The sequence below is a fragment of the Sapajus apella genome, unplaced genomic scaffold (assembly GCF_009761245.1).
Source record: "Sapajus apella isolate SASKATOON/1434 unplaced genomic scaffold, GSC_monkey_1.0 scaffold67, whole genome shotgun sequence".
NCBI classification, from domain to species: domain Eukaryota; kingdom Metazoa; phylum Chordata; class Mammalia; order Primates; family Cebidae; genus Sapajus; species Sapajus apella.
The window spans coordinates 9,351,213-9,377,479 of record NW_022437007.1 but is presented as its reverse complement, the minus strand read 5'-3'; the positions used below and the strand labels follow the sequence as shown (position 1 = coordinate 9,377,479).

At 35.1% G+C, this 26,267-nt stretch overlaps 1 protein-coding gene across 2 annotated transcripts in view; it reads left to right on the top strand.

Annotated features, from left to right (window-relative positions):
• Positions 1 to 26,267, top strand: part of GUCY1B1 (guanylate cyclase 1 soluble subunit beta 1) — a 46,482-nt gene that overhangs the window by 10,017 nt on the left and 10,198 nt on the right. For both annotated transcript variants that reach the window (XM_032248594.1, XM_032248595.1), the window contains exons 3-8: positions 5,279 to 5,379; positions 8,180 to 8,298; positions 19,578 to 19,775; positions 23,330 to 23,560; positions 24,025 to 24,141; positions 25,025 to 25,158. In XM_032248594.1, the coding sequence (XP_032104485.1) occupies positions 5,279 to 5,379; positions 8,180 to 8,298; positions 19,578 to 19,775; positions 23,330 to 23,560; positions 24,025 to 24,141; positions 25,025 to 25,158 (900 nt within the window). The remainder of the gene's footprint in view (positions 1 to 5,278; positions 5,380 to 8,179; positions 8,299 to 19,577; positions 19,776 to 23,329; positions 23,561 to 24,024; positions 24,142 to 25,024; positions 25,159 to 26,267) is intronic.

Here is a 26,267-nt window from a genome sequence, read left to right as displayed (position 1 = left end):
AAATACAAAGAATGTGATTATTTCTCATTTTGATCCCAGGTGAGAATTTGATCTTTATTTTTAAAGCTCTTAGGGAGACAAAGCTTGTTTGTTTTTTGGCTATTTTAGTTTTTAAGTTCTATCAGCGAATCTGCATACTACATGCACATTTAGTTTAATTATTTGATTCTGAATAAAAATTACTAAGATTTTGTTGTCATTCCTCCCTTCTCTTCTTCCACTTACAAATTCCTCTTTCCTCTTTTCACTTCTTCCTTCATCTCCAACTACTACAACCTACCAGTTAGAGGAAGTATCAGGCATTAAGTGTGTGAGAAGTACTGTTCTAAGGTTTTTGCATAGATTAATCCTACTAACGAATACAATGACCAGAGGTAACTGCTGCTGTTCGTCTGTTTTACAGATGAGGAAGTGAAACACAAAGAGGTGAATCTGCCCAAACTACACAGGGGATTCGCTTAGTTGTTTATTTTGCATACTGTGTGAGGAGAGACTTTGACTTATGACAGAGATGAAATCAAGGGAATTTCTCTTTATCTGGGTTTACCTGTTAGCCAAAGAAAGTGCTTTTGAAATTTTATCCAGCCTCTCTAGATATTTACTATTGTCTACTGACCTCTTTCATTGAGTAATTCACTGAGTAGAAAAAGTTAATTAACCCAAGCAGGGACATTACGTATGTAAATATGGCAAGTCATGGTATTTGGAAATAGTGAAAGGCTATGTTCACTTGGGATTAGGTAGGGCTTTTACAATTAAAAATACTGATAGCAGCAACAGAATGTAACACAAACTAGGATACATGAGAATTTCAGTGCTGTTGCTTATTATTTGATAGATGAGCTCTTGAACACAGTTTAATACAATTTACTTACAGCTTCATATGGTATTTTTTGTCATCTAAGAAGCATTGAAAACTCTTGAACACAGTTTAATCCAATTTATTTATAGCTTTATATGGTATTTTTTGTCATCTAAGAAGCATTGAAAAAATGACAGTATGTCCAGAATTTTCAGGAAGATTTAAAAAATGTGGTTCTCAGAGAAACCTGTGGTTTTTCTCACATGTAAAATAAGTATAATTTAAATAATAAGGAAATTGCATAATTTCTCTATTGTGTAATTATATAATTACATAATCATAATGTAATAATGTATATGTAATACAACAATTTAAACAAAATTGGAACTCAAAAAATAATTCTGAAGGAATGAATGAGTCTAGAAAATTTTATTAATGTACTTGGCTGAATTTGGATAATTTAAGCCCAAATCAATTCTACTTATCACAAAAATAAATTTTAAATGGTTAGAAATGTTATTCCTATCTTTGCTTTTGAGAAAAGAACTTAACAGTGAGGGATGGAGAATTATGAGGTAATATTACTTGAATTGTGTAAATTGTTTATGTAATCTAAATGCTAGCTTACTTTCTAACTTTTCTTACATATACTGGTTGCCCTCTGTGACTTCAGGTAGCAGATGAAGAAAACAGCTGTAAAATTAAGAGAAAGAAGTGTGCAATGTAGGGAAGGAAGGCATTAAAGCTTTCCTCAAAGGACAGTGGCAGCTATATTTTGCAGAGTGCTGAGAAATGGTTATTATCACATGTCTGTGCTTTCTGGAGGATAAAACATTTGACAGCGTGACGTCCAATTACATATAAATGTACCTAAAAGTTAGAAGAAAAGTTGTATTGAGGACTGAGAGACAACAGAGAAGGCTTTGCTGACTCAAAATTTCTACTAGCTTCAAAGGCCATATTGTCTGAAACTATTTCTCTTAGTACTCCTTTTTCACTGTAAATTTTCCTTCTCAGTTTAGTGTTTTAAACCACTTTACACTAAAGAGTTTGTGATATCTCCAATTAGCTTTTGCAGTATTTCCAATTAACATTTCCCCTGAAAGGAAAGAAGATGAAAAATAGGCTAGAGAAGGAAAAGAAGTGGTCCCAGAAAGGTTAGGTGTAAGGTGGTAAGAACGGATGTTTCCTGCTCAAGTTCTTGCTCAGATGTCGCTGTCCCCATGAAGCCTACCATGAGCACATATGTATGTTACCCTCATATGTATATGGCATCCAGCCCCTTCCTCTTGCATTTCCACTCTCATGTCTTCATCCTGAGCTGCCTCTTCCTGTCGCATCCATCACTTCATAATTTATTATATCATTTGTTATATATCATGTTTATTACTTATTACTTGTTTCTGACAGCTAAAATATAAGCTTTATGAAGGCAGGGATCTTTATTAATATATTAAAAGTGCATAGGAAATCATTGGGACATAGTAGGCATCCAAATGTTTGTGGTAAAGCTCTTCCACCAGAAAAAAGAAAAAGAGAAAGGGTATCCACACATTCCGCCAAAGATATAAATAAAGAGTCCTAAGTACTTTGAATAATTCAAAGGAATTCAGAGTGACATTTTTAAGAGAAGATTATTATTTCCTTCTATGTACTACTGTTTGATTTCTATTTCAGTCCCCACCAGGGAGCATTGACACTGGTCATTTCAGGAAGTAAAGCTTCAAAGATAAGGGGGCTTATTTTAATAAAGAGAGAGAAAGGAAAGGAGGAATGCATTGACTCATAATTAGGGGATTTCTGAGGAAAGTTATTTTATGCAGAGAGACTGGATTCTGCTTGTACCTCACTTATTTATGGGTTACTAGAGATTGGTGAGTGTTTCAAACAAACTGAGTTTATTACAGAAATTTATGTAATTGACTTACTCCAACTGGAAGAAACGAAATAGTGAAAACATGAATAAATTACTACTTTATTGTATCTGTAATTAGAGTGTTCTGTCAGAGGCTCCAAAATTTTAATCTATCCATCAGTGTTGTTTCATAATAAAATGTTAACAGCAAAATGACAAAACAGAGGGTATCTGTATCCTTCAAACCAGGAATCCCATTCCTAGGAATTTGTGCCATTTTTATGTAGAAGCGTAAGAAGCTACAAAGATACTCATCACATTTTTTACACTTGTGGAAAAAATAGTCATCTTACTACCTACCAAGACTTCAATATGTCTACAATGCAATTTTATGCAGCCATGGTATAGAAGTATAATTATTGATATGAAAAGATACTCATCAAATATTCACTCAACTGAGGAGGTTTTAAAGCAGTATATTCTATATATAAGTATATTCAAGCATGAACAACTTGGAAATTATGTTAGCAGTGATGGTGGATGATAATTTTTTTATTTAGCTTTTCCTTTCCTGTACTTTATATATATTTCTACAATTAGAAATTAGAATGCAGAAAATATATAGTAGCATTTATCAGAGGATAAGACGATGTTGGTATATTATATTTTTATAATTTTTAGATATCTCACTGACTTTAGATATTAAAAAGTCTTGAGGTTTTTGAAGAGTTGTGTCGCTTTTGTATACCAGCTGTTTATGTTTGGAAAAAGGAAGAAGAATTTCCTATTTTATGCGCAGTGCTGTAATTGTTTGAGTGGATATGGGGGGGCACTCAGTCTAGTCACTGGGAATATGTATAATGCTTTAACTGCTTAGAGCATACTTTTGTACACTTTATCTTTTTACTGATGTGGAAGGTGAAGTATCTGTTGCTCCCACTTCAGAAAAGAGAGGTTTTGTTTGTTTGTTTGTTTCCTGAGACAGGACCTGGCTCTGCTGCCCAGGCTGAAGTGCAGGGGGAAGATCATGCCTCACTGAGGCCTCAACCTCCCAAGGCTCAAGCAAGATTCTCCCACCTCTGTCTCCCGAGTAGCTGGGACTACAGACTTGTGCGCCACCATTCCTCCCTAATTTTTTTGATTTCTAGTAGAGAAGAGGTCTGGGTATGTCACCCAGACTGGTCTCAAATTCCTGAGCTCAACAGATCCGCCCACCTGGGCTTCCCAAAGTGCTAGGATAACAAGCGTGAGCCATCATACCCAGTCAGAAAAGAGATATTTTAATGCTTATGTACTTTATGTGATTTGCACAGGTTCATTTAGCTGGTAAATCCTGCTCTCTGAAATGCAGATCTCTGTACTAACCAAAAACATGCTTTAAAAAAAAAAGTTATGCTGGGTGCTGTGGCTCACGCCTGGAAGCCCAGGTGGGCAGATCATTTGAGGTCAGGAGTTTGAGACTAGCCTGACCAACATGGTGAAATCCTGTCTCTACTAAAAATACAAAATTAGCCGAGTATGGTGGTGCATACCTGTAATCTCAGCTACTTGGGAGGCTGAGGCAGGAGAATCTCTTGAACCCAGAAGGCTGAGGTTGTGGTGAGCCAAGATCGCGCCACTGCACTCCAGTCTGGGCAACAAGAGTGAAACTTCGTCTCAAAAAAAAAAAAAAGCTATGAATAAATTCAGGAAAATAAATTATATGCTCTGAAGAGACAGAGGATGTTTTTAAGACTATCTGCATACTAAGACGTGGATATAAGACATACCACCATTTGGAATTTTTCCCTTGAGCATACACAGGTATGGGCATCAGTGGCAGCTGTGACAGCACAGCTTCTGAAGGAGAGAAAATGACTGAGGCCTGCCTTGACAATATTTAAGGAGTTATTTGAGCCACTGTGTTGCAAGTTCACCTAATTCTATTAGCTTGTTTCCTTTATTCTCCTGGCAACATACAGGGATTTAGATGAATTGGATTGAGTGTAAGAGTGTTAAGAGGCTGACGTCCAAGCTCCGTGTATTTTTGTGACGTTAACATTGGCAATGATATCGGGAACTTAGTTTTTTTCTATAGTTGGCTGTTGTACTTGAGCTCTCCAGTGCTCTGTTCTGCTTTATTTTTCTCCAATGTATAATACTTACCATTATATGTTATTTATTAATTTTATGTTGTGTCTGTCTTCCCAGAATATAAGTGTTGCAAGAAGTCAGGGATTTTTGTATGTTTTACTCAAGAGTGTACCCCAAGTGCCCAGAACAATGTCTGGCACATAATAGGGACTCAACAAAAACTTGCTAAACATTTATTAACCCCCAAAGTTATTTAATTGATTATATTTAATGGCAGGTATCGTATTGAGCAGCAGAGTACTATGTCCCGTTAGTCTTGCTAAACTATACTTAAATATATCATTTTAATTTAGGGAGGGGGACATGCATCATTTTTGCTTTCTCACTAGAATTTTAGGTACATGATACTTATTTAAACAGATATGCCAAGAAACAAATTCTATTTCAGAGATAAAACCATTGTTTATACTATTATTATACCTATAGTAGCTATTTTTTATAACTTCAACTTTTTTCTTCCATCTCTCTCTCCTGTTTTTGTTTTCCAGAAAAGAGGCACAGTTAGATGAAGAAGGACAGTTTCTTGTCAGAATAATATATGATGACTCCAAAACTTATGATTTGGTTGCTGCTGCAAGCAAAGTCCTCAGTAAGTTGAATGCACCTTTCCTACTTGTCTAAGTTACACGTAGAAGCTCAAAGAATGCATGGTTCAAGATCACAACGTAGGGTTATGTAAGTTGTGCAGAGCATTTGTACAACTTACATAGTTGTGTGGCCGACATTCATATATCATGTTAGGCTCAGGCTTCGCTGAGTCTTATTTTTTTCTTTTACAGGTTCTTTAGAGAATGGAAAAGAGTAAATGTGCTCTTGTTGTTGTTATTGTTTGAGAGACGATCTGGCTTTGTCACCCAGGGTGGGATGCAGTAGTCTCAGTGCAGTAGTGGCCTAACCCCCTCTCACTGCATCCTCCGCCTGCCAGGCTTAAGTGATCCTCCCAACTCAGCCTCCCAAGTAACTGGGACTACAGGCGTGAACCAACACACCCAGCTAATTTTTTTGTATTTTTGGTAGAGACGAGGTTTCGTCATGTTGCCCAGGCTGGTCTTGAACTCCTGAGCTCAAGTGATCTACCTGCCTTGGCCTCCCAAAGTGCTGGGATTGCAGGTATGAGCCACCATGCCAAGTCCAGTCAGTCCTTTGTCTCCCTTAATAGGAAACCATGTATCCAGGAAGGAAAGAAAGTTATTGATATTTAATGTAACAATGTCAGTTGTGGTTTAATGTAACAACATCAGTTGTGGTGTCAACAATACAGTAGTTATTCAAGTACAATATATGTTCTCTCCAAATTTCTTTTGCAGTCAGGAGTTACATTAGCTATTGATAAAAGAAACGTGAAACTGAGATCTACCACAGACAAATATCTTTCTTAAGAAGGCAGAGTTTTAAAAACTTCATGGAGAAAAAGTTGCTCTCTAAGTATTGTCTATTATTCCCATAGTGCTTATTTATTTATTTATTTTTAGATGGAGTTTTGCTTTTGTTGCCCAGGCTAGGCAATCTAGGTTGACGACAACCTCTACCTCCTGAATTCAAGAGATTCTGCTGCCTCAGCTTCCTGAGTACCTGGGATTACAGGCATGCGCTGCCACACCCAGCTTATTTTGTATTTTTAGTAGAGACTGGATTTCTCCATGTTAGTCAGGCTGCTCTCAAACTCCTGATCTCAGGTGATCTGCCCACCTCGGCCTCCCAGAGTGCTAGGATTACAAGCGTGAGTCATCGCACCTAGCCCATAGCACCAAATTTTTAACTGGGCTGTAGTTTGGATACAATCAAATGAGGCTTTTAGCATTGCTAAATATAACTAGAAAAGCAAACACTATCTATAATAGAAACTTTTTTTAAAGATTGGTAAATGTTTAATAATAACAAGAAAAATATCTAGCCCCTTTAGTAACCAAAATGGAAACAAATATGAAGAAATTTTTTTTCTTATCAATTTGGCAGTTTTAAAAATGAAATATCTAGTGTAACAATAGAGTAGAGTTAATGGGAAAATCATACACGTTTTTAATGTGATGGTAATTAAGACAACTTTTGAAGAAAAAAAAAGCCTTTTAAAAACATATTAAACCCTTCAGTTATTTTTCCTAAATAAGTTATTAGACTTATTTGCATTAAGATTTACGCATGTGTTTTCATGTCACAGTTCCTTATATTATCAAGAGCTGAAAGAAAAAGCCTACATTTTCAATAAGAAGGGATTGGTTAAATAAATTATTGCATCCATATGTTGAATCAGATAGCAATTAAAATTGAAACACAGCACTTTGGGAGGCCAAGGCGGGTGAATCACTTGAGTCCAAGAGTTGGAGACCATCCTGGCCAACATGGTGAAACCCCCTCTCTACTAAAAATACAAAAGTTAGGTTTGGTGGCAGATGCCTGTGGTCACAGCTATTCAGGAGGCTGAGGCAGGAGAATCACCTGAACCTGGGAGGTAGAGGCTGCAGTGAGCTGAGATCACACCAGTGCACTACAGCCTGGGTGGCAGAGCGAGACTCTGTCTCAAAAAACCAAAAATTGATGCAGAAAAATCACAGAAAATTTAAGTTTAAAAAATATTAATGATTGTTTAGTAAGAAAAAAGCAGGACAGCAGGATACATACTATATGTAATCAGGTTATTAAATATACATATTTATATTAAGAAAGACTCTTGTAACAAAATATTGTCATGTGCATTCTTGATGATGAAAACAATTGTGTTTTCTCGAAAAGATAAGTAGTACCTCAAAAATATGCTTTAAAAAGGTAAAAATTAAGTACAGGATGAGTATTTCTTGTCTAAAACTCTTGGGACCAGAAATGCTTAGGCTTTCAGAATTTTTTGGATTTCAGAATATTTTCATATTCAGAAGAAGATATCTTGGGGATGAGCTTCAAGTCAAAACACAAAATTCACTTATGTTTCATGTACACCTTATAGACATAGGCTGAAGGCAATTTTATATAATATTTTAAATGATTTTCCATGTGAAACAATGTTTTGACTGCAATCCATCACATGAGTTCAGGTGCAGAATTTTCCACTTGTGGTGTCATCTTGGTGCCCAAAAATGTTTCAGATTTTTGAGCATTTCAAATTTCAGATTTTCAGATTAGGTATGCTCCACTTATAATTTGTAATATAAGCTGAGAAACTGGTTGCTTTGCTTGTAAATGCAAATGTATACCATTAATATGTTTATACATTGCCTTCTCTGACTTCATTGTATTGTCCTGGCCAGAATTTTTCATATGATCCATGTTTGCCATGCACAAAAATTGAAGACATCTAAAATTATTTTAACAAACATTTATCTTCATTCTTTCTATGAACAATAGTTCACCTATTACATGCTTTTTTTCCCCCCTCCCTTCTTGAACCTGTAAAATAGATCTTAATGCTGGAGAAATCCTCCAAATGTTTGGGAAGATGTTTTTCGTCTTTTGCCAAGAATCCGGTTATGATACAATCTTGCGTGTCCTGGGCTCTAATGTCAGGGAATTTCTACAGGTAAGCATAGCTATTGGAGGGTCTTGAACACATTTTAGCATTTTTTGCTACATATTTTTTTCTTTAATTTCTGGTTGCTGATACTAATATGCAAGTTGTAAATTAATGTTCCCTGAAAAACTCCACATGGTCTTTTGTGATCTGTTCACTTGCCTTTTTTTTTTTTTTTTTTTTTTTTTGTAATTGTTTTTTATGCTAGTGGTTGTGGTTTTATTTTTATGTTTTAGACATCTTATATGGTCTTATTTTTTATTTGCAAAACATTCCTGGTTTGTAGATATAATCAAGCAATGTATCAGTATTTATGAAATTCTACCTGGAGCTTGTTGTTAAGGAAAAAGTAGCAGGGTTTTCAGGTCTTCTGTCACCAAAACATACTTAAGATCCATTAGCATGAGTTACATATTAATTAATCAACTATACTAAGGAAAATAGGAAACAGTCCAAAGTCAGTTTCAGGTGAAAAAGATAAATAATGCAGTCAAAGGCCTTTGTCTTACATTCCTGTTAGAATTGCCTTAAAAGATTTTGCTAGTAAATTACACATTAGATGAGAGACTATTTCTGGATTGACTATACTATTTTAAGCACTGGCATTTGTGAGACCCTCTTCTTGAAATGTGTTAACATTGAAAATTATGTGGTTGTTTGCAAAGGATATTTCTAAACTGGCTGCTGAAAGCAGCCAGATCTTGCTGGAAAATGATGTCAGTGCAATACTAGCTGAACCGAAGCCCAGTTTTGAGGGAATGTAAACTACTTTCAATCCAGCTGCATTATTGATTTAACAGCCAAAATAAGAACTTTAGTGTTTAATCAAAATGTCTGTTGTTTACATAGTGACATTTTTCTTGTAAACTTAAAACAGCATTAAATCAACTTGGAAACTGGTTTGCAATCTCCTGCCATGGTTTACTAAACTACTGGTGTCAAAAAAAGCTGCCACTTCCAAATGAAGTAGCTGCCAAAAGATATTTAAATAAAATTGAACAGCCAGCATTTAATGGGATTATTTTAAATGGATTAAAGTTTGATACTTAAAATTTTGGGTGGATTTTGGGTTTTTGAATACGTACGTCACTTTTTAGTACTTTTGTTGACCACTATCAACTTACCAGCAACTTTCATTTGACCTGTCTGACTTTTAACTCTCTCTCTCTCCATGGCCATGTTCACATAACAAAACAAAGATTCAAATGGTTTTATTAATTTTTTTTTTCAAATTTTCCACCTCTACTCATTGTGACCACCTGCTAAGCTAATTACGGCACAGTAAGAGAGCAAGCAGCCTTTTAGGTGTGTTTCTCTGTGTTCTGGTGCTGCTTTATTCAACAGGACAGCCACTAGTTGCAAGAGGCTACTCAGCATTTAAAATGAGATGTGCAAACTGGGCGGTGACTCACACCTGTAGTCCCAGCTACTCGGAGGCTGAGGCAGGAGGATCACTTGAGCCTGGGAGACGAAGGCTGCAATGAGCTATGATCACACCACTGCACTCCAGCCTGGGTGACAGAGTGAGACCCTGTCTCTACATACATACATACATACATACATACATACATACAACAAAGCACGATGTGCTCTAAGTGTAAATACACACCAGATATCAAAGACAGTATAAAAAGAATAAAAGATGGCTTATTCATAGTTTTATATTGATTTCACGTTAAAATGATAATATTTTGAATATATTTGATTTTATAAAATTTAGTTAACATAGCTTTAAATTACACACTATTTTAGTTCATTTTTCTTTCAATGTAAGAGGAAACAATGAAGAAATGAGAAAGTTAGAATACCATAAAGTTTTCATCAATATCATACATTATGATTTAGTTCCTTTTTTCTCCTGGTTTTGCAATTGTACATAGCAATGGCAAATTGAATATGTTAAAATACTGCTTTTCTAAAAAGTAGATATTTATGTTATCATTAGGCTAATTACACAGAAATTAAATGGACTTTTCTTCGGTGTGACTATGAAACAAAGTCTAATTAACTTTCATAACACTGTTTTCACATCCCAGCACACATACAAAGATTGACATTTTTGTTACATAAATTAATAAAATATTCTTTATGGTAACTTTAACTTTTCACTAAAAATTTAAAGACTTTTAGTTCTGTTTCAGCTCTGGTTTTAATCAGTCACCCCATATTTAGATTCTATTTCCCAAATACTGAGCTTTGAGAATTCTGCCACTTTTCTCTATTTCCCCCACACTTTTTGGGAGAGTCTACCATTGTCTAGAGATTGGATGGGTGATTCCTCCAATCTCTTCTCCATTCTATAACTCGAGTGCTTTTTCTGAAATTCAAATGTATCTCATCATATCATTTTCTTGTTCAAACTCTGGAGTAATTTTTTATTGCTCATTGGAAACTGTCAAAATATTTAAAACAATTGAAACCTTCATCCTCTCTCCATCTTTCCTCTCCCTCTCCCTCCGTCCAGCCAAACTTAACCTCTTTTAGAACCTTGCATTTATCTTGTTCCCACTATCCTCTCAGCTTTTGCACAGGCTCTTCTCTTTGCCTGGAGCATTGTTCCAGGGCTTTCCCCCTAGATAAATGCTATTAATCCTGAAGGTAAAATTACTTCTCTAGGAAGGCCCCATTCCTCTCTCCAAGCTCCGCTCTATCTCGTCCTGGTAACTAACCACTCTCTTATTGTCATAAGACACTCTATTTCCTCAGCCACAGTAGCTTTCACACTGCGTTATCATTCCCATTTGATGGACTGGAACGTAAACTTCAGGAAGCCAGAGATGATGTATAATCTCTTAATGTTTGTACCTCCACAGATGCAGTCTGTATATCTGGGATTAAATGAATATCTCTTTTGTAAAAAAATGAATATTTGCTCTTTGTGCAAAACTAGAAAACACACAATAGGAAGCAAACACACCAACAGATCAGCTGAATTATTTTACTCAGGATAACCCATTTTGAGTGAGACCTGTAATTATATTTACAGATGAATCATAGAATGAAATATGAAAGAAGAGAGATACACTAGACCAATTTCCTTTTCAGGTGAACATAGTAAATTACTGTTTATTATTTAAATTATAGGGCACATTGCTTGTATCTATTGACACTTTTAAAGTGTCCATTCTAATATTTCCATTTTAAGCTTTAAGGGAACACTAAAATAGCTACTGAAATCATAACACGGAGACTATTTGATTATGCGTTAGCTGAGCAACTCTGACTCACTCATCACAGCAAGCAGAATTTCCTTGGAAGTTGTCTGACCACAGCCTTTCAGTTGGATACATTATTAAGAATAGGTCTGTCATATATATACACATATATATATATATATATACATATATATATATATACACACATATACACACACACACATACACACTTATACATACTATACCATTGTTTTCACGTTTCTTGAAATAATTTAAAATTTTTTTCTAAATACTAAACACAGCATATAATAGGCAATTAATGAAACAGTCTTTGAATAATAGAATTAATTAATTCTGAAGTGTATGTGTTTTTAAAATTATTTGGTCCAGTTTTATCAGGATAATACCTCTTCTACTTAAAATTATTTGGTCCTGTTTTATCAGGATAATACCTCTTTTACTTAAATTTTATATTCAAGGACATGCTGTATAGAAAACATCAGTAGCTTAGCTCCAGAAACATACTTGTTTTCTCACATGGACTTTACCATTTCCATTGATAGTTGATTTAGACAACGAATACTAACATATCTTCCACCTTGAAAGGCTTTGGTGCCAATATCTAATTCATGACCCTGCTCATGCAGTCTCTCCTGTGCTTCCAAATTCAATTTTAAAAATTTTGCCTTATGCTTATTTTAAATCACCCTTAGACTTTAACAAAAAAATGGCTAAAAGTCCTAAATGGATAAAGTAATAAAATATAAGAAATAGTTTTAGATAAACATTGTAGAAATACTCCTCTAGGTATTTCACAGTTTAGAATTTATTTTTCTTAAATATCCAGTGAAACAATCAATTTGTGGGCTGATGAAAAAAGTAATCATCTTTGGCATTTATTCTTTGGTCAATTTAATACATGAAAATATAATTTATCAAAAAGAGAAAAAGAAGTAAGCCATTTTTAATTTGATTTTTGGATCTTATATATTTTACTTAGATATATTATCTTAAATACAAGACCATATTTCAGTAAGAATTTTATCTAATTTTTCCACTTTTTTATTCATAAATTCAAAATAAAATGTGTGGTTCCGTGTTATTGTTACAGTCAATTTCTATCAGAAGCTTCTAGTGTTCTGACGAAAACGCTGCAAAGAATGCATGGGATTTGAAAGCTTCATAAGAAAATAGCTGATAAGAAATGGCCAATTTAATGCTATTTTCATCTTAATCCACACTCGTCATTACTCTCTAATGTCCTTAAATTACTGCAACAGTCTCTCCTATCTCACATGCATTTCTGCAGTATGATTTTGCCTCTCCCTCACAGGAGGTGAAATTCTCTTTTCCTTGAATCTGGGTTGGCTTTAGTGATTATTGAACTAAGAGAATGTGGCAAAAGTGACATATTCAAACTTCCTAGGCTAGAACAGAAGAAGTCTTGGTTTCCTTTTGGGTATCTTGGAACATTTGCTATTGGGATGGTATCTCTAGAAACCCAGACACATGAAATGAGAAGCACAAACCACACGGAGAGGCCACATGTAGACTGGCACACAGATAGCAGTTCTAGCTGGGCTCCCAGCAAAGAGCTAGAAACAACTACCAGCCGTCTGACTGATCCATCTTGGAAAACAAACCAGCTACCCTCTTCTGATAATTTCAACCCAGTTTCCATCTGATTCCATCTCAAGGGAAGAACTTTCTAATTTAGCTAGACAACCCACAGAACCACGAAAGATAACAAATAAATTATTAGAGTTGTTTTACATACAGCTGTGGATAACTAGAGCAGTACTCTGTGCATTATTTTTAACTCTATATTTTATGTCTGTGTTAATATATGTGTGTATGCTTGTCCAATGAAGCAAGAGCTGTGAGAATGCTGTGTTTGAGAAAATCTATTACCTGTGGGAATGGGAGCCATATCAGTTCCAAACAGGGCTGCTAATTCAATTTCAATGGTATTACATTATTACTACATCATATTGTCTTTACCTCCCCAACAAATTTGCAGAGTTAAAATGAAATTAAAATGCACAGTGAAGGCTGCTAGGTTGACTATTAAAATATACATAGGGAAATGCAATTGTAGAGACCAGTTAGGATTTAAATTATGACCTAAGTATGCATATAGAACTCAGGCAAATAGTTAAATAAACATTCTTTCATTATTTGCTGGAGACACTGGCTTCTTCAACTACTCTTGATATGGTGACAGTTTCAGTCGTTCACTCAATTCATATTTATCAACCAGCGCGTCTGTTCAGCCTGCAATGGGACTTTTTTCAATTCCTGTTGGCTCCAGGTTTTGGCTTATTAAATACAACATTGGGATTTGGCCACCAGGAACAACCTGCGATTGATGACTGATCTAATTCTTAATGTTTGTGCAAAGGGTTATTTTGGGAAATATGAGGATTTTCCTGAACAGCTGTAAAATTCTAATACTTCCCTAAATTATTTATATTTCTTAAGAAAAAAGTGCGCCATTCACTTTATTTTTAACTTTGGAATTTCAAAAGGAACTGTTTTTCTCAGCATCCACAATGCCAATTTCTGTAATCCGCGATTTAAAATTTGACAAGTAGGGATTTAGCTTTATTTTTAAAAAACTTGTGAAGGAAGATAAGAAATATTCTAGAATTGTAAGGCTTTTCAGTTTGAATAACTGGTATATATTTTCATAATTTTTCAAAATATTGGTTAATTGTTACATGTAGTATTATATAAGCTGGATTATTTTTAACATGCGTTTAAAAGCAGTAGAATAAGTGAAATGTTTTAAATATCTTTCTTTAAATATTTCCCTGGAGAAGATGGTAATGATAAATTGATATAGCTTTAAAGTTATTTCCATTTTAATGATTTTAGTGACTCTGGTACAGTTTCTTTTTAAATAGAGATTTTCAATATTTCTTTTAGAAACGAGTATCTATATCTTTTCTGTTGAAAAGCTATTTAATTTTCATGGAGCAGCTCCAAGAATAAAACGCAGGAAAAGTATCATGAAAGCATTCACTTCTTACTCACTCTGATCTCATGCTATTTACTTTGTTGCTTCTCATTATCTAGGGTTTGGTTTTCATTTTCTTGGGTCTACTTTGTTTAAATGTTTTATCTTCAAATTCCAAAGTGAATTTTTTCTTATAAAACTTAAAAAAAATTTTTTTAATTACATGGTTCTCATTAAAGAATGTTGATGCTGGTCCTATTTTTCAGACGTATGGGGGATATAAAGAAAGGAAATCCTGTGCCTCATCCTCCTTCATTGAAAAACAAAAAGAGGTTTGCAATGACTAATTTTAAAGATTTCTTGCAGATCTAAACTGCAGTAGTATTCTCAACATAGACAACTCCCTTCTCCCCATCCACTAAAACAAGGATTCTTAGAGACTGAAAATGTCTTGCTTTCAAAACTTTCAAGGCAAGGTCTTACCCATTTCTCTGGATCCTTTAAAAATTGTAATTAGATGTCCTTGAAACAGGAGAATTGGGGAGTTGACTTCTGAGGACTTTGCCATGGTAATTATGTATGAACTTATTTTTGGCATGCATGTTAGAAAACGAAAATGTACATTTATTTTGAAACATTCCAAGATCTTTAAAAATGTGAAACTTTAAAGTATTTCTCAAACAAATGATAAATTGTCTTTTGTTTTCCAAATCTGTGACGTGTACTGTATCTGAAACTCCAGTACAGTATCCCAGAATATCAGAATGAATTTTTCTCCTGTAAATGATAAATACGAGTGATAAAATAAACCAAAGGCTGCAAAATTCCTGAGTAGAAAAACCACATTCGTTTGCTTGTAGAAAAACAGTAAAATGATATTAGAACATTAAGAAATGAAATTATGTATTTAAATCCTTTCGGTATCTCAAGATATCAAAATAGATGAATGGATCTGCTCTCTATGTTTTTTTATTTTATAAAGCCTAGAAGAATGAATCAAAGCATATTTGAGGTTTACGTCATTGTTTCCTAGGAATCTGCTTGTGCTGCAATATAAGAGTTTACATTTTTCCGTTGTCTTTTTTACTTTCATGCATATGGACATACTTCTTTAATCGGCCACGCAGATCTTTACTCTCTGTAAGTGCTTCCGTGGGTATATTTAGAAATAACACAAAATATCACTTTTGATACGAAACTGTTATTCTCCAGAATGCATTGTTAGAGCAATGTGGATGAACCATCATCTTTGTTTAGATACCATTATCAAATGTAGAAAGGGTTTTTTCTTGGCTATTGTAAGAATCTTTTTGTAGCCTTTGACGTTGCTGCAAACACATTGAAGCCTGTATATGAGGATGACAAATTTATTAGCAATATAAGTGTACTTCAATGAAAATAACTTAACTTTTAATCATTAATCCCAATTTTTGTAATAGTCTGGCTGTGGTAATTAAATTTTGAAAGAGTAAAGCCAAGTAAAGAAGGTTGTAACTCAAGAAATCCCAAGAGTGTTTTTTATATTAGATACTATCTAAAGAAAATCAATATTACATTAAGTGGTGTTCAGTCTTTTATGATTCAGGAAAGCACTTTACTTGTTCAGTTAATTAATAGTAAATTCAATAGAACAGTACATCTCTGGAAAGTTGGTTACCACAAAAATACAGGAAAGATTAACATTCCCATTGGTGTTTTTGGTATCCGGTGAGGGGGCACTGCCCATCTTTTGTGACTCGGGAAGCACTGACTTGGGCCATTATGTCCGCTCTGACTTACCTTAGCTTCAGTGGTGCCAGTAGCAGTAGTATAAATCGTTACTGCCTTATACCATCTGCTTGAATGAATGTAGAAATGTTTTAGCAATCCAGTAAAAATAGATGAGTATGAAAATAATATAAGCACATTGATTTATGAAATATGTAAGCATTCTACTTAGAAAAAAATTGAAAAAATATTAAAATGCCCATTTCAAGTTACTGTTTGGTTCAATTTCTCTCTTTCTTTCTTTCCTTCCTCCCTCCCTCCCTCCCTTCCTTCCTTCCTCTCTCTCTCTTTCTTTCTTTTCTTTCTTTCAAGATAGAGTCTCACTGTGTCACCCAGGCTGGAGTGCAGTGGCAAGATCTCAGCTCACTGCAACCTCCGCTTCCTGGGTTCAAGTAATTCTCATGCCTCAGCCTCCCAGGTAGTTGGTACTACAGGCGTACACCACCATGCCTGGCTCATTTTTGTATTTTCAGTAGGGATAGGGTTTCACCATGTTGGCTAGGCTGGTCTTGAACTCCTGAGTTGAAGTGATCTGCCTGCCTGGGCCTCTCAAAGCGCTGGGATGACAGGTGTGAGACAGCACGCCCAGCCTCAGTTTCTTTTTTAAGTGAGCTACAACATAATACCTGGGCCGGAATATATTAGAAACATATTCTAAATGCAGCCAAAAGCTCAATTTTGACTTTGTGAGGAAGGCAGATAAAAATAAAACTCTCTTGGGAGGTTTTTTTTTTCCTCACTAGATTTCTTTCACGACATGTTTCACAATATACATAAGTAGAAGTATAAGGGGTCTGGGAGGGTTATAAAGAACAGAGTCCTCAGGTCTTCCATTCTATGGGAAGAGTTCTAATGCGAATGATTTGTCACTGGAGGAACCCCTCATACTATTCAACCAAGTAAAACAGTTTTAGGACTCAGGTTTGTAGGTTGTGTATACTTAGTGTCTACCATATTGGATTATTTTCACATGGCACTAGCAGCCTCTAGAGGCAATCAGGATGAATTGATGTTTTGGGTCAGAATTAGCCTGACTTGAACAGGTGTAAATGTGGGGAAGGGAACAGAAAGCACTGTAGATACAGACAGTTCAAAAAGTCACCAGATTTATCCAGTTGAGGAGACCATTGAATTATTTATCTGGATTAGAATGTCAAACTTCATGACTCAGCTCAGAGCTCATCTTCATTTTGAGGTATTTTAACTCCATTATCTCAGCCTGAGTTGTTGGCTTCCTCATTTGTTCATCAAAAGCCACTCTGCACATCCATTTGTGATATAAACCATGAGCTGCTTAATCCTCATCATGGAGATCTGCATACAAACATCTACCCTGCCCCCCAGCCCCCGTGACACAGTGTGTGATACGTAATGCACATACAGGAACTTTATAGAGTGAATGCATGATTGAGTGGATGCACGGAAGGGACAGAAAATTAGACAATGCCATAGGTCCCCTGGTAGAGTATTGCTCAAATGCGGACACCCGCAGAATCATCTCATACTCACTCCACCGTCCTCCCAGTAAGCTCACTGGATTTTTCTGTTTTTCTAAATTGACCTCTCTGAGACATTTGGAATGAAAGCCACAGTTCAATTTTGGCATATCTCCAGTGCTTTTATTTTAGATACATTATTTTATGCCCATGACATTTTGAAACTGGTTTTTTTTCTTCTCTTTAAAAATAATCATCAGTTATGACTAGATGACTACTACTTGCTTGGTGTATTCATTTTTATTGCTACCATAACAAATGACCACAAACTTAAGTGCTTAACACAACACAGATTTATTACCCTATGGTTTTCTAAGTTGGAAGTCCGCTGAAGGCCTTCAATGGACTATATTCAGAGTGCTGTATTGGCAGAACTGTGTATCTTTATGTCGGCCTTTGGAAATAATTGTTTTCTTTCTCATTCAGGTATTGACAGAATTCAGTTCCATACAGTTATGGAGCTGAGGACCCAGTTTCCCTGACTGTCAGCAGGCAGCTGCCCTAGAGTCCTGGGGACCTCTTTCCAGTTCTTGAACAGTCTCCTGCATCTCAGAACCAGCAGATGCTGTTGAATCCTTCTCATGCTCCCATCTCTTTGACCTTCTGTCATTGCACCTCTGTCTCTCACCATGTAGCAGGGAAAGCTTCTTGATTTTTAAGTGCACAGTCAGTCATGTGACTAAGTTGGGCTCACCTAGATAATCCAGGATAATCTTCCCAGCTCAAGGTCCATAACCCTAATAACATCTGCAAAATCCCTTTCATCATGCCATATAATGTGTTTACAGGGGTTAAGGCAAGGGAATCTTTCAGAGACAATTATTTTGTCAACCACATCTGAAATATGCTAAGTGCTTTATATACATTTTTAAAGTTGTCTCCATTTTGCCAGAAGAAATAAAGTCTTAGAAATATTGGGCAAATTAGCTACCGCCCTATGAAATGACAGTCATTACTTAAACCATGTCTACTTGATCCTAAGTCATATTGCTCTTAATTCCTATACCATGCTGTGCTATGTGTGTATCCTACTATATATGTGCAGCACACACACACACACACACACACACACACACCCCAACAGGTTATGAACTAAGTGTTATTTGAAACATCATCTCGGGTCAAATAAAATATATAGTTTGCACCATTTCTTCTAGTCATATTTACACCAATTAGTTTTGTATATTAGTAATATGGGACTGAGGGGAATGTGGCATCTTCCAAATTAATGGCAAGGCTACAAGAGCAGAAAATATTTATTGGCCAGTTTCTAAGACTTACATTTCAAAAGGTATTTATTTCACAGATTAGCTATGAAAGTCCACATTGATGATAGCCTACTAAAGAACATGAAGAAATTACATTGCTTTAGTTTCTAAAGTAGACGTTTAATTTCTAACATTTAGAATAGTTAAATAGAAATCACAAAATAATATGTTTATATTTTATATGCTTATAATTTGGGCTTAGTTTTTTCAGTTGAAAATTTTTAGAATTGCAGTATACACACGAGGGGAATATGGGAGCCCTTTGGGCATTTCCTGTTGTTGATCACAACACACATAAAAAACTGCCCCAAGCTCTTGTAGATGTCAATATCTTTTCCTTAGCCCTTAACTATGTGTTTTCCGCTTCAGGCATTCTTTTTAATCCCACTTATTTATCTTTTCTTAAAATGTACTAACTATTCATAGCAAGAGATGGTTTTCTTAATTCTACTACCTTAGTTTTGTTTTATCTGTGGTATTTGCCTTACTTATATCTCGGTGAAGTGAGTGAAGGGTATGCTTCATGTGCTGCGTTGCTGATCTCCCCATTAGACTCCGATTTGACCCTTGTTTTCATATCTTGCTTTCTCAGCTGTCATTGCGGAAGCCTTGTTTATTGGTCTCTCTTTCCTCTTTGCTGCAGAACCTTGATGCTCTGCATGACCACCTTGCTACTATCTACCCAGGAATGCGTGCACCTTCCTTTAGGTGCACTGACGCAGAAAAGGGCAAAGGACTCATTCTGCACTACTACTCAGAGAGAGAAGGACTTCAGGATATTGTCATTGGAATCACCAAAACAGTGGCTCAACAAATACATGGCACTGAAATAGACATGAAGGTAACAAACAGCAATGGAGATTTCTGAACACAGATGATATCTAAAACTGTTTTAAATGACACTCTTTAAATTTACCTACAGTTATCACTGTCAGTGCTCTTCCCTGGCAGTATATGTAATCCAAAACGGTGGACAGACCAGCAGTCTTCTATATTTGGCCTCGGAGTGCATTATACAGAATATTTTTTTCCTTCTGGCAGCAGATTTTTCTTTCTAATTATATATTGTTCAAGGCTACAAGAAATTTATTTTGCATTCCCTGTGAATACACACCAGCTGGGAAGCAGAAGAATATGTGACTGACAGAGCTGTGGGTTTCAGCATGCAAATATCCATATTATAGATAGTCAAATTCTAAGATAATCTAAAATTAAGTGTATTTTATAGATCATTATCTTTTTGTCGATTTTTGTCTGCCCCAAAATACAGCTGGAGTGTCTCATTTTGTGAACAAAAGTGTTTGTTTTTGTTTTTAATCAAGTTACTTGGTGAAAGAAGCCAGGTCTGGTACTTTAAAAACTGTATTGTTATTGGTAATACACAGTCTTAGTTTTGAATGATAATTTCAAGGTACTGATAGGGCAACTGTGCAACAAAGAGAACCACTATTTTTTTTAATCTCTGGCCCTTACAGTCTCTCCCAGCCAGGTGCTTTTTATGTGTTCAGCATGTTCATACCCAAGAGTTAATTCTCAGTGGCCTTAAACTTGCGGCCAAAGTGGGGAGAGATACTTTTTCCCAACTTTTCCTTATATATATATATAGAAAACCTAATAGACAGTTCTTTCTTAGAGATCAGAGTTATGTTCTAACACACTCAGGAAGTCTAAAACTCTTAAGTGGAGTGTTAACCAAAATTGTAACATTTAAATTGATTAGATTAGAAAGAAATCCACGCATTTAATCCAGTAACGTTACATTAGAGTTCATGGTTTTCTTTCTTTCAGAAGTTGGCATCAGTTCTTACGTGGCACTTGTTGGTGATTCCCAGGTGCATCATTAGTTTTCCTGCAACTATTAGTAATGGTAAAAACCACAATTACTTTTGCACCGACCTAATAGAAAGTGGGACTGTGTATAACATGGCATTATCAAATTCAGACCCTCACAAATTAAAACCTTGGTTGAAGTATCACAATTTATCCATGATTGGGCACCTCACTGATATTCAATCAAAATAGTATATATCTCTCATTTCTAATCTTTTGATCTTGATATTACACTAGCACAGTATCTATATGGAGTGAACCTATATGCATATTGTATGCACTATTGGCTTTGTTCTTATTTAACCAGACTGAGAAAGAAGCAGGTTCATAGAAACTTCAGAAAGAAACACAAATTAGGACAGACTTGGAAACTGCTAATACTGGCATTAGAATACTTGGCATGGGAAATTGCTGGCATTAGCAAACTGTGTGATATTCAAGTATTTACTCAATTATATGGTTCACTTTATACAGTATTTAAATTTTCTTCTGACCATTTATTCAAGTGCTTCAATATGAATTTCTGAAATATTTGCATTTTGTAAGTATATTTTGTATGTTTAACTTTTTCGAAGGCACTGTTTTGACTTCTTGAGGCATTTTCACATCAAGTGCTTAAGTTTATCAGGCCCAGAGATACCAGGCAATTTGAGCCACATAATTAATACTAGATCATGTCATAAAGTGACATATCAATGAGAAGTTAAAAATATGGTTAGAAAAGCCATTTGTTTTGCCAGTTTGATCAAAGCAAAAAATTAGAATTGAATGATTAATTCATAAGTTTAGGATACATAAAATTCAGTTTCTCTACTTAAATAGAAACAGACAGAGTAGAACACCAAAATTAGGCCTGACTTTCTTGCTTTGTCTATGATTTTGGGAAATCAACCTTAGTGATGTAAAATTTTCAAATTATAAATAAGGATACTAATACTTAGCCAGTATAGTAAGTTATTCTGACAGTGAGAGTAGTAATATCCCAGTTTTGCGATAAAATATGTCCAAAACAGTATATGCAATAGCATCTATAGTTATTGTGATTTGGTTTTCAAATCTCATAGAATGTGACAGTGTACTCCTGAAAAAAGAAAAGTGAACAACGTTTTGTTTTCATTTAGCTGTAAATGAAGAAATGTTGTCCCAACCTTTTCCGCTTTGGGTCTGGTCGCTGTTGAGATTGAGTTTTCCCTTTCTAAGAGGACTCATTGCTTGCAATTTAACCTAAAAAAAAAAAAAAAGAAGGCCGCGATGGCTCAAGCCTGTAATCCCAGCACTTTGGGAGGCCAAGGCGGGTGGATCACGAGGTCAAGAGATCGAGACCATCCTGGTCAACATGGTGAAACCCTGTCTCTACTAAAAATACAAAAAATTAGCTGGGCATGGTGGCGCGTGCCTGTAATCTCAGCTACTCAGGAGGCTGAGGCAGGAGAATTGCCTGAACCCAGGAGGCAGAGGTTGCGGTGAGCCGAGATGGCGCCATTGCACTCCAGCCTGGGTAACATGAGTAAAACTCCGTCTCAAAAAAAAAAAAAAAGAAAGAAAAAAAGAAAAATTCTATACTTTAATGCTTTAAAAATGTAGCATTTTTTTACATTATTGATATTAGCTCACAATTATGATTACTTCCTTAGAATGAATTCCTAGATTTGCAATTAAATCAAATAATCCATAAAATTTTAAGGAATTTTTATGTATATTGTCAGTTTATCCTTCAGAAAGATTAATCAAAATACTCTCTCATCAGTGGTATTTGAGATGCCTCTTTTTTAGTACCTCACCCAATTTGGTATTGTAACTTTTTTTTCTGTGATGAAGTCTTGCTCTGTCACCCAGGCTGGAGTGCAATGGTGCGATCTCAGCTCACTGCAACCTCCACCTCCCGGTTCAAGCAATTCTCCTGCCTCAGCCTCCTGAGTACCTGGGATTACAGGCAGCCACCACAGCACCCGGCTAATTTTTGTATTTTCAGTAGAGATGATGGGGTTTCGCCTTGCTGGCCAGGCTGGTTTCTAACTCCTGACCTCAGGTGATCTGACCGCCTTGGCCTCTCAAAGTGCTGGGATTACAGGTGGGAGCCAGCAAACCTAGCCTGGTATTGTAACTTTATACATTTGCCAATTGACGGTTAAAAATGACATTGCATTTATTTTGAATATGCATCTCTATCATTTTATTCCCCATTGTTTTAAAATAGCGTTGTAATTTTGTTTGATAGCGCCAGCTTGTATGGCTTTCAGGCTGTTGGCTATGCAAGTGTGCTTGTCTGAGAAGGCGGAGCCCACCAGTGCTTTTTAAAAGAATTCTACCAAAGAGAACTTATAGCATTCTGGGGAGTTGATACCAGATTTGTAAATTTACAATGATTATTCGCTCTTCAGATTTAATAGATCAAAGTCCAGAAATATTTTTTCTATTTTAGACATATGTAGTATTTCCATACATGTACTGAATTTGTGTAATTAATCTTCTAAATGCAGTTTTGATAACTCATTTTTTATATTTAGGTGTTTTAATTAAACTGAAATGCAGATGATTCATGCCATTTCCCCCTTTGATATCCAGGTTATTCAGCAAAGAAATGAAGAATGTGATCATACTCAATTTTTAATTGAAGAAAAAGAGTCAAAAGAAGAGGATTTTTATGAAGATCTTGACAGATTTGAAGAAAATGGTACCCAGGAATCACGCATCAGCCCATATACATTCTGCAAAGCTTTTCCTTTTCATATAATATTTGACCGGGACCTAGTGGTCACCCAGTGTGGGAATGCCATATACAGAGTTCTCCCCCAGGTAAAATGACAGCACACTTATTGTAAGCAATCAATCAGTGTTACCTATTGTTTTCACTTTTAGCCCTCTAGATAAATATTAAGAGAGTGTTTGCCCGTGATTTTGGTATTTTAATTTCATTTCAAGCCATATGCATTTAATATATCATTGTACATTTTAAAAGATAAACTCGTGTTTTCTTCTTCTGAAAATGCATTGTAAATTTGTGCTAGCTTACATTTGAATGTTAGCCATCTGAATCTATATCAGATTTCATGTTCTTGCAACTATTTAATGCCCATTGAACACTGAGTTGTATAGATTGCGATTTGAGTTCGTAGTTCCACTAACTGTCCCATGAATTAAAATAATTATAATTTTCTATTTTTAAATATAACTGAGCTGTTTTAATCAAGTGATTAATATCAAAGTATAAAAACTATTTTAGCTGATTAGATCCCCTTTGCTCTCTATCTACATTTTAGCTCCAGCCTGGGAATTGCAGCCTTCTCTCTGTCTTCTCGCTGGTTCGTCCTCATATTGATATTAGTTTCCATGGGATCCTTTCACACATCAATACGGTTTTTGTATTAAGAAGCAAGGTAATCAAGATACTATTTCATTAAATGTGAGAAAGATATGTTACAAATTAGAAATATTCAGGAAGGAAAATTGCTACATTCTCTGAGAAGATAAAACCCAGATCTCAAAAAAAGATCTAATTAAAAGGCAATGCTATTGATTTTTGGTTTGCCTGAGGAGCAGTGTAACTCTATCAGCTGATTAAAATTAACAGCGGTAAATTTTAGAGATTGTCTTTCTGAGATGGCCTCGTTTCACATCAGAAAACCAACATCTTTTAATCCCTTTGCAGCTATAGTGCTTTATTTCAAAATCAGAACTAAAAAGGATTTTTTAACCTCACTCAAAACCACTTATTTATTCTTTCTTAAATTGTCTATTGTTCCTAGTAGCATTTTTGTGTGTGAAAAAGTGATAAAATATTCACACAGCTGATAATTTAGATAGTGCTGGTGTCTCATAGTTTTTGCTCTTGGGACAGATACAGCAAAAGTCAGTTTCCTAGAGTACCCATTTAATCCTTTCTGCATTCAGAACTGACTGTTTCCAGGGTTGGGGAATAGGGAGGCTTGGTTCATTCTTTGGTAGTCTGGTAATGTATGTTGTAACCACACTGGAAAATCAGGGTAATAAAAAAGATTCACAAAAGCTTGAAATAAGTATATGAAGAGTAGCACAGTTACTGTCCTGAATTCAGGAACAAGTCACTTTTCTGCAGTGCTGCAAGGTGGCCACTAGGCTTATTACAGGCAGAGCTCTGATGAAAGGCCCTGTCCTGTTCTAATGATGCACTTACTCTGCTTTGTGATTTGGTGGGAAATGAGATACGTGTGTCCTTCCTGTTACTGAATTGTTCAGTAGAAAGAAAGGCATTTGTTAATGGTTATGTCTGGCCTTTTCAAGGAAGGATTGTTGGATGTAGAGAAATTAGAATGTGAAGATGAGCTGACTGGGACTGAAATCAGCTGCTTACGTCTCAAGGGTCAAATGATCTACTTACCTGAAGCAGATAGCATACTTTTTCTGTGTTCACCAAGGTAATAATTTTTACATTAATTATATTGGCTCTCAGTACCTATCTTTAGCTAACAAAGGAATGCCGTAACATTTTATTTCTTTACATTTACATATTCTCTGAGGTGTAATTAGATTTTACAATCCTTGTTATGTATTACTTTATAACAAGGATAATATTTAATTTAATATTTTGCTAATAAACTCAGGAAGAATCACATACTCTGTTATTTGTTATATCTTTATACATTTGCAGTATTTATGCCATTAGACCATGGGATAAATAATCTGCAGTAACATTTTGTACCTTCAAAAGAGGCATTAGGTAAGCAATTTTATAAAGCATCTAATAGGATGGCATAATGAATACATAGGTATATTTGACACCAAAAAATTATCTTTTCTATGATACGTTAGCAAAAAATCTAAAAGGACTCTCATTATTTCTGGGTTTGAACGATTTTAAATTAAAAATATTTAGCTACTCTAATCCAAATATGCTGTTCCAAATATATTATACAATTAAAATGTAGGTAAAATGTTATTTTTAATAAACATCAGAGAAAAATAAAACTATAGATAGTTGTTTTTCCAATTTGGGAAAGCATTTTGCTAGGAAATACATGGGAATTCAGAATATAAAAATTATGTCTGAATTTGCTTCAGAACAATAGAAAAGATATTGAGAGATGATTATTGTGAGGGGATTATGGTGAGATGATATTCTGTGTATTCATAATTTTGTATAAACAAAGTATATGTGCATTATCTACTAACACAGTCAAGAAAGCATGTTTTGGTGAGCTATTGGTTACATATTTAATTTGAATTCCACCATGATCACTTTGCACTTAAAAATGTGGTCTTAAAATTTCTGAAAAATATTATAAACTTTGTAATAGCCTCCTTTCATATTATTACGGTTGTATTACACATTACATAATAATATATAAGAATAATATATAGTTAATTTGTAATATGTTAGAATATATATTAGGATGATATAAGAATAATATGTAGTTAATATTTTGATAAATATATTCAAAATTAAATATTGTTTAACTATAACATATAAGAATAATATATCAGACAATATAAGGATATAGATGTCTTTTTCATGAGGAATAAATAT